Genomic DNA, 12,662 nt, shown 5'->3' on the forward strand with positions numbered 1-12,662 from the left:
CATTGTGACTCATGAGAAGACTTAGTGTTCTCCTCAAGATGAATATGATGCATGCAAACAGAGGGATCAATGCCCCTCAAATTAGCCACCGACCAACCTATGGCACGCTTGTGCGCCAGAAGGACACTAAAAAGCTAACTCTCCTGTGTAACAGTTAAGTCAGATACAATGATAATAGGTAAGGTATCCTCAAACCCTAAAAAGACATACTTGATTATAGCCAAAAGAGGTTTTAACTTAAGTTTAGGTGGTGCTTCAATGAATGGAGGGCCTGATGTGCTCGAAAAGGGAGGAAGTGTTCGAACCCCATCTGCCATGGTGGACAATCAAAAGGTAGAGAAGAGTCAAGTAAAGCATTGACCTCCTCAATGGAGTGATCAATGTTGAAAGCCTCAAAAACAAAGTGGGCAAGACAGATCTCTAGAGGATCTTCAGTAAGGGTGAAAGGTAAGGCACCCTCAACTAACTCATCGATAATGTCGACCATAAAACACTCATCCTCACGTGAAGGATGTTGAGAAGCACTAAAGATATTAAGATTGACTTGCATGTTCCCAAACAACACCTCCATAGCCCTAGTTCGACAGTTTATGTTTACATTAACCGTGGCCAAGAAAGGTCGACCAAGGATGATAGGGATTGGCCGCTTAAGAGCGACTACGGATTTCATGTCAAGGATGAAGAAATTGACAAAAGAATAAAATTTGTAGACCTTGACAAGGACATCCTCAATCATGCCTCGTGGCACCTTGAGAGAATGATCAACCAACTGAAGAGTTACCGTTGTCGATTTCAACTCCCTCAACCTAAACATCTCATACACAGAATATGGAAGAAGGTTCACACTAGTATCTAAGTTAAAAAGGGCTCTATCTATGAAGTGGTCACCAATAGTGCAAGAGATAGTGGGTGCACCAAGGTCCTTAGGCTTAGGTGGTGTCTTGTGTAGTAAGATGAAGCTGACTTGCTCATTGAGAAGGATCTTTTGAGACACATGGGTTTTGACTTTACATTTTTTGGTGCAAAGGTCTTTCAAAAACTTAGCATAAGAAGGCACTTGTTTGATGGCCTCCAATAGGAGGATGTTAATTTTGACTGACTTGAAGATTTCCATCATTGCCTCCATAGATGCCTTTTTTTTCGAAAGGTGAGGGCAATGCTAAGCATTGCAGGAAATGGGCCTTGGGCACAAATGGTGCCAATGGCTCACTCATAGATGAAGAGGGTAGATCATCCCTCTTAGTGGTGCAACTATCCTCACACTCAACTCTCGAAACCAGATTACCACGCTTTTGCTTCACTCCTTTTGGTCACCTCAGGGTGAGTATCTAACTCGCGCCCATTCCTAAGAGTTATCATAGCATAAACTTGCTCATGGTACAGACACTCGCATTGGAACTTTCTACCCCAAACTGACCCTTAGGATAGTCATCGGTTGGCTAGGTAGCTTATCCTCCTCCCTCCTTATGAGTGTATTAGCTAATTGACTGAGTTATGTCTCAAGCTTACAGATGGACTATGAATGACAGTGAACCAATTAAGGCACCCCCTCAAGTCCTTGGAGAACTTACAATACCTTTTAATTAAAAGCGGACTAGCGTGAAGGTAAGGGAGGTGGTTGTTAATAAGATGGTTGTTGTGGAGGTGGTTAGTTCTCCTTAGGTGGTGGTGGTGGAGCAAAAGAATTGCCCTGAGTTGGTGATCTCCAAGAGAAGTTGGGATGATTATGCCACCTCGGGTTATGGGCGTTGGAATATGAATCATTACCTGGTTTGGTGAAACCTTGAGTCGCAAGAACATGTTCTTTGACTAACTTAGGGAATTTTGAAGCCAAGGGACACTCGGTAACAAGATGAGTGATGTGAGAACAAACAAGATACTCCTCATGATATTAAGGTTGTGAGAGCTATGCAGAAAATTGTCCCACTAAAAGAAGTTGGTCAAATTTGTGGGATAGGGCAGCTACTTGTTCAGAGACATCAACAGCGTGCCCAACTTCATAGACACCCCCTCGCTTTGGGGTACTAGAAAAGGGTTATCTCTCAAATCTAGATGTAGATGCATGTTAGAGAGAATTCTCACAAAGATTTGTAAATAAGGTCCATGCATCATCATCACTCTTGGACATGAATGTCCCACTGCAAGAGGCATTTACTGTTTGGTGGTTGCGATCAGTTAAACCATCATAGAAAGTCTGGACTAATTTCCACTTCGATACTTGGTGATGGGGACATTGCCTCAGTAGGTCATTAAATCATTCCTAGGTCTCATGAAATTCCTCACCATCAAGTTAGGAAAAATTAGTGATGGCTCACCTGATTTGATTAGTCTTACCTATAGGAAAATACTTCTCCAGAAATTTCTATTGAAGTTGGGCCTAGGTTATGATGGAATTTGGTTCTAAAAGATTTAACCAATGTTTGGCCTTATCCTTAAGTGAAAAAGGGAATAACCTCAACCTAAGGGCCTTGTCTGTGAATTGTGGGAGTTTCACAGTGGAGCAAATCTCTAGAAACTCATCTAATTGGTGGTATGGGTCATCATGACCAAGTCCGTGAAAAGATAGGAGCATCTGAATGGTGTTGGGCTTGATTTCATAATGAGCAGTCGTAATGTATGGCGGCGACAGCCGTGGCCTGATGTAAGATGATAAAGTATATGTTGTGGGAGTGAAGTGCTCCCTTATCTGTACAGTCTGAACCTAATTCTCTAATGAATCATGAGTGGAACAAGGTCAACTATTCTATTGGACCCAAAATTTTGTTAGAGAATCCGAAGTGTGTGCTCAATCTCAACGTCAAGTGAAGTTAAATCAAGAAAACAAGATTGACACCCAAACATAAACTGACACCAAACAACTTACAGTGGTACTTGTGCATGAGATAGCCAATATATTCCAAAAAGATAATAGAAAAACTCGTAGAGCGATAACGACAATGCTTTACTTATCAGGTGGTGGACGCAAGATTGCGCAAGCAATCGAGATTACTCTGTTAATTTTTTTTATTTTTTTTTTCAGAGCGGGTTGCTTTTTGCAATTATTTATTTATTTATTAAGCGCTTGGGGGGCTATTCACTAGCCGTGTAGACAGGTGAAAACCCTACACAAGTAGACACTAACAAGAGAGAGTAGTAGACCAAAAATAAAATAAAATCATAAATTGTAAATTAAAATAAAAAATACTATTAAATTAAACAATCGTGCCAAAGTCCCTGGCAATGGTGCCAAAAATTGATTGGTCGTTTTTCAATCAAAAATAAAGAAATAAAGAAAGCACTTATTCAGTAGAATAGTAGATTGTCAAGGTATCATACCACGAGGACTTTGGGCTGAGTTGTATCAATTCGAGTGGCAATTTCTAATTTAATTTGAAGAAGAGAGGATGATTTGAATTTTGCTAATGAGAATTTACATTAAAACTAAAATAATTGTGCAAATAAAGAGAATAATCTGATTATGGGGAGAGACTTAGGATTTCGAATCCACTACTAATCTCATATCATGTAATTAAAATATCCAATTCTAGTAAATTAATGGCCTAGATAATAATGATGTATCGTGGCTACAGGCCACGATATCATTGTCAAGAAGATGTGTTTATTCAAAACGTAGGCATGAATCATCTTCAATCGACATGAATCGTTTACACTAAACTAAGGTTGCAGCACAATTCATCTCCCGCATGACTCATCTCACGATTTGTATATACAAGAAAGTAAAACAGATGTATGATCATGCATTCTCAATCACATAAATCGAATACATAAATTGAATGAAAAGATTATTTGAATAAAAGATCTAAAGACGATCATACAACGATTATCCAATTCCAAAGAAAAACTATAATTAAAATACAAAATTACATGATACTTGATTAGAGTTTTATCTCAATCCTAAGAAGAAAGCTTAGCCACTCATAGGGAGGTTGAACACTTCGAATGTTAATGATTGTTCGTCTTCTCTAGCTTTCAGCTATCTTCTTTAGGGTTTCAGATCCCAAAATAGGTGCCCAAAACCCCTTTTTATACCTTCTACTCAATTCTGAGTGAAAAACACGAGTACAAAGATCGAGGCAAATTCGCTTGTGTGAATTTGTGAATTCCGCTCATGCGGATTCACTCAGTCACGGATTTTTTTGCTCTTTTTGCCTCTTTATGCTATTCTTTTGTCTTCAAAGTGATATTAACCCGAAGAGGAAGAAAAACACTTTATTGTATCAAATATCATAAGCTAAAAGACTAAAAATATAAGATAAGGAGCCTCAAAGTGTAACATTTCGGTTCAGGTCACTCACATCCTCACTGAAACAAAAGAGCGAATAAAATACAACTGAAAGAAGTTTTGTCAAATAGGATTCTCAATTACAAAATCCTAACATTTATTATACATACATACATACATACATACATACATACATACATATATATATATATATATTTATCATTAAATTAATTAAACATTTGGGTTGTCACATTTCTGTTCTCTTAATAGAAATTTGTTCCCAAACTTGTTGTACCTTGACTTTTGAACAAATGTGGATATTGGGCTCGAATTTGATTCTTAGTCTTCCATGTGACTTCTTTGACATGATGATTTCACCATAAGACTTTTAAAAGAGGTATAGTCTTGTTCTAGAGAATCTGATCGCGACGATCGAGGATGTGTATTGGTTGCTCTTTGTAAGAGAGAATCTCTTTGAACTTCTAGGTTTTTGTGATCGATAACATGTTCTGAGTCTTAAAGATATCGTTGGAGTATTGAAACATGAAACACATTGTGAACATTGGACAATTCTGGTGGTAGCACAAGATGATATGCCATAGGGCCAATCATTTCCAATATCTCAAATGGCCTAATGTAATGTGGGTTCAATTTTTCTCACTTTCCAAATTGAAAGACTCATCTTGTCAATGAGATTTTAAGAAAACAAGATCTCCTACCTGAAACTCTAAATCCCGTCTCCATGTGTCTTCATAGCTTTTTTGGCGGCTCTAAGTAGTGCGGATTCATTGCCGAATGAGTTGGACTTTGTCACTTGTTATCTGTACAATTTCGAGGCCCAATAATTTTTTGTCTCCAACCTCCATCCAACATACTGGCGATCGACATTTTCTTCCATATAATGCTTCATATGGTGCCATCTCGATGTTTGCTTGGTAACTATTGTTATAGGAAAATTTCACTAAAGGTAGATGTTCATCCTAGTTACCTTTAAGGTCTAGAACGCATACTCGCAACATGTCCTCTAATGTCTAAATTGTTCTTTCAGACTGTCCATCAATTTGCGCGTGATGAGCAGTGCTAAACTGTAGTGTTCTTCCCAAAGCTACTTATAACTTATTCTAGAATTGAGATACGAACGAAGGGTCTCAGTCAGACACAATGGATACTGGGGCACCATGTAGTCGAATGATCTCCTTGATATACAAAGTGGCAAGTTTGCTAAGAGAGTACACGACTCTAACGGGTAAAAAATGAGCTGACTTCGTTAATTGATCCACTATGACCCATATCGCATCAGTCTTTGAGGCTGATTATGGTAATCCAATAACGAAATCCATGGTGATATGTTCCTATTTCCATTCAAGAATAGGGAGTGGTTGCAGCACTGCAGGTTTCTAATACTCTGTCTTAACTTGTTGACATTGGAAGCATTTGGAAACATGGCTTACTATGTCTCTTTTCATCCTTGTCCACCAACAATGCTCTTTCACATAGTGGTACTTCTTCATATTTTCAAGATGAGCTGTGAATCTTAAACTATGGGCTTCTATCAATATCTTCTTTTTGACATCTAAAATATTGGAATGCTAATTTGATTTCAAAATTTCAGTATCCCATTGCATATGTGAAATTAGGACTGGGCGTAGTTCCTTGCTCGTCATATCTTTTCTTTAACAGTTTATCCTTATATTGTCGTGCTCTAATTTCATCGACAAAAGTGGGCTCCACGATTATTTTGGCAAGAAATCCATCAGTCTTGTGTAAAACCAACTCCAAATCTAGTTTTTCTAGCTCTCGCATAAGTGGCTTCTTGTTAATGAGGATGTATGCCAAACTTCTAGTGGCTTTCTAGCTTAACGCGTCAACCACCACGTTAGCCTTGCCAGGGTGGTATTGAATCTTCCCATCGTAATATTTTCATAAATTCTAACCACTGTCGTTGCCTCATGTTCAATTCTTTCTATGTAAACTGATATTTAAGACTCTTGTGATCAATGTAAATTTCACATGTTACCCCATAAAGATAATGACGCCAAATTTTGAAAACGAAAATCACCGCAGCCAATTCCAGATCATGATTTGGGTAATTTCTCTCGTGAGTCTTTAGTTGACGTGAGGCATACACAACAACCTTCCCATCTTGCATAAGAATGCAACCCAATCCATTATATGAGACATTACTATAAATTACAATCCTATTTGTTCTAGTAGAGTGTAACAACCCTCGTCACTGTTTACTGATTAACCACTGATTACTGCTAAACTGAGACTGATTATGATTGGTAACTGAATTGATTGAAGTACTGAACTGACTGACTGAAATCTGGAACTGAATTGATTAAGTATATCTGTTTAATTGTATGTCTATCTGTTGACTGTTTGATTATCTGTTCATGCCTTTGTGTTTAAATTGCGAATTGAATGCCTTATCGACGGCCGAATCTGAAATTGATTGATGATTTGTGATCCTTAGAATTAATGTGATTTTATGGCATATTCAGTTAAAATATGATTTGGTATGATTAAATTGGATTAAAATGAGTTAAATTACAAGAGTTGGACTTAATTGCCATTTTGCCACCTAGTGGACTTTCATGAGCCTCTTAGTTGATCTCTAATGCTAACATTACAACACTTCATCAGCCCATTCTTTCTTAGACTTGCCGACCAAGAGGGAGAGAAGTGAGTGTTCTTGAGAGTTGACTTAGAGAACTTGAAGAATTGAAGGACAATTGTCTAATTAAGCTTCTAGTCTTGTGATTGAAGACTTAGGTACGGAAATTCAACCTCTCATTGTTGTGTTTAAGTTGATTCTTTCATGGTTCATGTCTAATTGAGGAGCCAAGTCATGTCTTAGTCTAATAATGTTGAATTGGAGCTCATTCCATGCATGCATGTTTGAATTGTTGAGTTGTGAGTTGATTTCATGGTAAAATGTTATATGCATGTTCATATTGTGTTTAAGTCCATGATTTCATCTTGTCCTTGGAAGAATTGGCTCATTAGAGCATGAAATTGAAGCTTTGAAATGGTTTAAATTCATGCATGTTATGTTTGAATTATATTCTTGAAAATTGGTTTGAAATTGAGTTGTTTGAAACACCCTTGGGCTTTGATTTTACAATTGAGCTTTGGAATCATGTTAAACTATGAGTTTTAGGATGTTTTTTGGAAAATTGGCCCAAGAGGATCGAAATTTATGTTTTAAAACTTGGAGTTGAGCTTGAGGTTCAAATCTGGGAATTCCAGATTTTGAACTCACGCTCGAGCGGGGTGACTGGCGCTCGAGCGTGAAATTCGTGCTCCCAGTACTTTGCACTGTTTTGAAGTCCGCTCGAGCGGAATAATTGACGCTCGAGCGGGACATTGTGTCTCATGCTCGAGCGGGTGTCGAGCGCCCAATCGAGCGTGATTTTTACCTATACAGCACTTTTGACTGTTTTGCAGAACGCTCGAGCGGGTAAGTCTACGCTCGAGCGGAAACCTTTGTCTGCATGTTCGCTCGAGCGGAGTAACCTACGCTCAAGCGTGACCCCTATTTTCTGAAAATTCTGAAAATGCTTTTAAAGTGCATCTTTGCATCCTCATCCCATCCTAGGCATTCTTAGGCCCAGTTTAAGACATCTTAATGAGGATATAGATGTAGAACACACCGAGGCAAATTAGGGATTAAGTTATTATCTTTCCCAACTGTGTAGCTTAGTGTGTGTTCAATCTGTAACTGTGTAGGGTTGGCAACTGGGGACGCACTCTAGCTTTACTGTAGCCCAGAACTCTGTGAGTAACAACTGTGTAAAGATATGTTCAAAATGATTATCTTCTGAACAATTGAACTGTACTGCTTTCTGAACTGATACTGTTAATTGAATGAATGCATGTCCTATATTCTGAACTATATTGTGGCATCCTTAGCAACTACTGTTTACTGTTACTGTTACAGAGATCTCTGTCGGTTCCCTTGTTGGAACCACTACTGTTACTGATTGATGGCCATCATTTACTGTTCAGTCTTTTAAGACCTACTGTTTACTGTACTGTTATGCTAATGGATGTACCACATATGACTGAATGACTGATATACTGAATTAACGAACTATTTTCATTACTGTAAGGACATTCATTCCTAACCTCTTTACGCATTACGTTATTCACTAGGCTTTAGCTAACTGCTTATATACATATGTAGGTGTACAGGCACCAGACCGTGGTTAGAAGCGTCAAGGTAAGCTCTAGTTTTGTCAAGCCAACCACTGTGCCTCACTGCGAGGTTCTGAGCCCGTCAAGTTATGGCTTAGGGGTGTTTTAATTTCCCCATCTATCTCTGTATCTGCTTGTATAACTGTATAGACTGTTACCGTACTGTTTAATAGGGATTAGGTCCCTGAACTGAATGATTGTATATATGTACATACTGTTCTGTACTGTTCATGTATATGTGTATGAAAAGTCTTTTTGGCATACAGACTGTCACAGCTTATTGGACATTGTTTATTTACTGTTTTGGCTTCTGTCATTCCCCTGTACTCTGTTTTACTGTATTACTGTTAAGCAGGCCTTCGATAATCTTGGATTACTGGCCGGTTACGGTGCTAAACCCATAGGGGCGGATTTGGGTCGTGACATAGAGAGTGCTAGGATAGGAGCTATCACAAGTCTATTCTTTCCTGGAAGCAACGCGTTCTCGTTTGTCGGTCCACTTGAACGGGGTATTTTTTTGGGTCTATTAAGTCAATGGCAATGCAATCTTTGAAAAATCCTAGACTACACGTCGGTAATATCCTACTAATCCCAAGAAACTTCAAACTTTAGATACGTCAATAGGTCGCAGCCAATCCACGATTGCTGCAATCTTTTGTGGATCGACAGAGATGCCATTCTTGTCAATGACATGGCCGAGGAAGTGTATACTAGTGATCCAGAATTCGCATTTCTTCAATTTGGCATAAAGTTTGTGATCTCGTCGTGCCTACAGAACTGATCGTAAGTGTTGCTATAACGATTCTGGTTTAGACCCAACCCATTTTGTATTCTAAACTCGGGTTTCATGGTTTCGTGTTGTTGCCCATGTCTTGCTTTCCTTATACTTCCATAAAATTTGGCTATTGGATTATAGTGGTTGTGTTTGGAACAAGTTGGTTGCTTGGTTTTTAAACTTTTGTTGCCCAGAATTTTACTCCTCCGCTTGAGCAGCACTTCCTGCGCTCGAGCAGGCATTGTAAACTCTCAGTACTTTTGCAGGACGGCAAAACTACTGGAAGGGTGTATTCTATGCTCGAGCGGTCTCAGCTCGAGTGGCCTTTCTTGCGCTTGAGCGGTTGGTCTGTTGTCTTCAAAACTATTAGGAGTGCGCATTCTGCGCTCGAGCGGCACTTTTTAAGCTCGAGCGGAACAACTTATTGTGTCTGATGCTCGAGCGTCACTTCTTGAGCTCGAGCGGACTGTGCATATATTAGTTCGCAGCAACAACTTTTTACATCACTTTTTTACATCTTTTTCTCTTAAAACCCTTGATCTAGAGCCTCTCTCTCTAAAACTCATACTCTCTCTACATTTTCACCTAGATTCGTTGTTTTCTCTACCCTAGTGTCTTTGGGAAAGAGGTAGAGCATTTCAAGAGCTTCACTTTGATTCGAACAAAACTTTATTTCGATGTCTTTGAAGTTCCTTCCTTGCTTTGCTCGTCTTCTAAACTTGAGGTTAGAACTGTCTACACTTTTCTATGAGCTTTAACTTAGTTATTTGTTGATGTGTAAGGAATATTGAGATTTGGAATGATTTTGAACAAACCTAGGGTTTTGGTTTAAAATCAAAAGTGGGGTTTTCAAATGTATATATTAAAAATGGTTATGGGAGTATATGTGAGGTTCTGTTGTGATAAATTTGTTGATTTTGATACCCGAGATGAATTTTGAAAGAAAATGAAGTGTTGTCCTAAAATGTCTCAAATGGTTATTTTGTATAAATAAATGAAATTTGTATTGGGAACATGAAATTGGATAGACGTTTATATAAATGGTGGAGTCGGATATGTATTACCTCTCACCTGTGGAAATTTAGACAATTTATCTGTCTTGGGGATTATATATCTGTTTAGAAATATCTGTTTTGGGCTATCGATAGAGAATATCTATGATTGTAGAAATTGCATAAGGATTAAGTGAATTGAAACTAATATCTTATTCATTGTCATTAAATATGAATATGTCTTTAATACATTGTAAATGTATGATGTTTGGGAGAAGAAAGACGATGTACTCTATGTTTGAGAGATAAAAAAGGATGGACTCCATTGAATTAAGTTGGCCTGTGTATCGAGGGCTAAAGTCCTGAAAACTACGTGTACACATGGGTGTCGATTCCTGTGGATAAAATATTCTTAAAATGGCAAAATGGAAGTGTTTGTAAAATAACTGTGTTGGTTAGAAACCCACTGAGTTGTACCCTCAGTTATGGTTATCCGAATGAAATGGTGAATGGCTTATGAACTGAGATAAAACGAATTGAAATATAAAACTTGGCATGGCATGGTTTGTAAAAGAGTTATAAATGATTTTTTCATAGGCATTGAATATGCATATCATAGTTATATCTTTGTTAAGATTCATATACTGTATTAGATTGTTCCTACTAGGTTTTGGCTCACCTTATTTGGGAAAACCATTTTTAGGTGTTGGTGATATGCCTCTTCTAAGACAGTAGCTTGGAGAGATTTGGAGCAAGAGCTTCTCTTTTGTTGTATTTATTTTGTATAGCCAAGGGCTTAAATTGTGATTGAGCTAGACTTATTTTTGTTGTAACCAAGCAGTGACTTAGAAAGATGTAAGACTATAGGACATTCATTTGGTTAAACTCTTTTGTACTATTAACTCTCTTGAAATGAAGAAACATTACACTCTGATTTATGTTGTTATTTACATATGGTCTCGAATGGATTTATGGCATTTATTTCGGGGCATTACAACTTAGTATAAGAGCGTATCGGGTTTGAATACTTTGAGTACGTGGGAAGTGGTTATTACCACAATGAGTTTGTCTCGCTTGATAGCGACTTTAGTATGCATGATGTGCTTACATGATAAATGCTTATGTGGTTATGTGGGTATGGGATTTAGTTTCTAGGATGTTGATTGAGTCCACGAATTTCTAGAAGTCCTATTAGAAAAGCACTTGATCACTGCTGTTTCTAATTGGAACTCTAACAACGCCGCAAGATGGTCATTATCTGGAAACGAAATTTGTATGTGTTTATGTGACAACGTGCTTATGTGGAGTGAATTACTGTTGTCCACCACATTAGGATGTGAGTGAGTTAGTTTCAGCACATTTCTAAATGTGCTAAGCTCGTGTGTTACCTTCATTAGGATGTCAGGACGCGGTGGTGGTAGGCTTAGAAGGCATAAGATGCCTTCACCGGATGATGTTCCGGTGCAAGAAGAAGGGGTTGGTCAAGCTAATATGGCCGAACCAGTTGGTCAATAGGCCATGGGTGCCTTAGCTCGCGAAATGGTCGGTGCATTACGGGAGTCTATGGACATTCTCAGAGCTGAGAATCAAGTCCAGGCCCAAGTAGTTGAGACAGGGCCATCTTTCTTAAAGCGAGAGTTTTTTCGGTCAAATCCGGATGAGTTTTTGGATGATCCCAAGGAGCCACTGATGGCGGATGAGTGGCTAGAACAAATAGTGAAGTCTTTTGAGATACTTGGCATCGAGGACGACCAACTAAGAGTGACCTTGGCATGCTTCCAACTGAAAGGAGATGCGGGTCAGTGGTGGAAGTTTGCATGTAGGTGTATAAGGGTGACCTGGGAAGCTTTTCTTAACGCCTTCTAGGATAAGTTCTTGCCTCCCACTATTAAGGAGAAGTTGAGAGATCAGTTCTCCAAGTTTGTACAACTGAACACTCTGGTAGTCGAGTTTGAGGCCACATTTACTAGCTTGTCGAGGTTTCCACAAGAACTCATGGCAACTAAAAAGCGTCAATGTTTAGAGTACGGGAAGAGATTAAGGACCGGGCTCATGTTCAAAGTGGTCGGGTCAATGATTAGAGATTATGGACGCCTTGTGGAGGTGGTGGCTCATCTGGAGACCGTAATGCAGATAGAGGAGGAGAGGATGAGGAGCTCCAAGAGGAGCCAGGATATTCAAGGGGACAGTAAAAGACAGAGGGGTTCTAACCCATAGCAGTCCCAGGGTGCTTAGTCGAGGTCCTGAGTTCGGGTTCTAGGAGAGGTGGTCAAGGAGATGTCACTTGTTTCAAGTGTGGTCAGTTAGGCCACAAGTCTCCAGCTTGCCCATAAAGAGGATAAGGGTAGCAGTCTGCATTGTCTTCGGCTTGTTCCCAGAGCCAGAGTCAGGAGAGAGGCCAGCCACTCACTTGTTATCAGTGTGGGCAGGCAGGGCACATGAAGAGGCTTTGCCCTCAGTTAGGCTGCACACC

General features: G+C 39.1%; 1 protein-coding gene across 1 annotated transcript; it reads right to left on the bottom strand.

Annotated features, from left to right (window-relative positions):
• Positions 1 to 232: 232 nt before the first annotated feature.
• LOC145805615 (uncharacterized) lies at positions 233 to 1,126 on the bottom strand. Its single transcript, XM_082900780.1, has one exon. It carries the CDS (start codon positions 1,124 to 1,126, stop codon positions 233 to 235), a length of 894 nt encoding a protein of 297 aa, XP_082756906.1.
• Positions 1,127 to 12,662: the final 11,536 nt, after the last annotated feature.

This window comes from Camellia sinensis, chromosome 13 (genome assembly GCF_055761805.1).
Source record: "Camellia sinensis isolate YWXY chromosome 13, ASM5576180v1, whole genome shotgun sequence".
Lineage (NCBI taxonomy): Eukaryota > Viridiplantae > Streptophyta > Magnoliopsida > Ericales > Theaceae > Camellia > Camellia sinensis.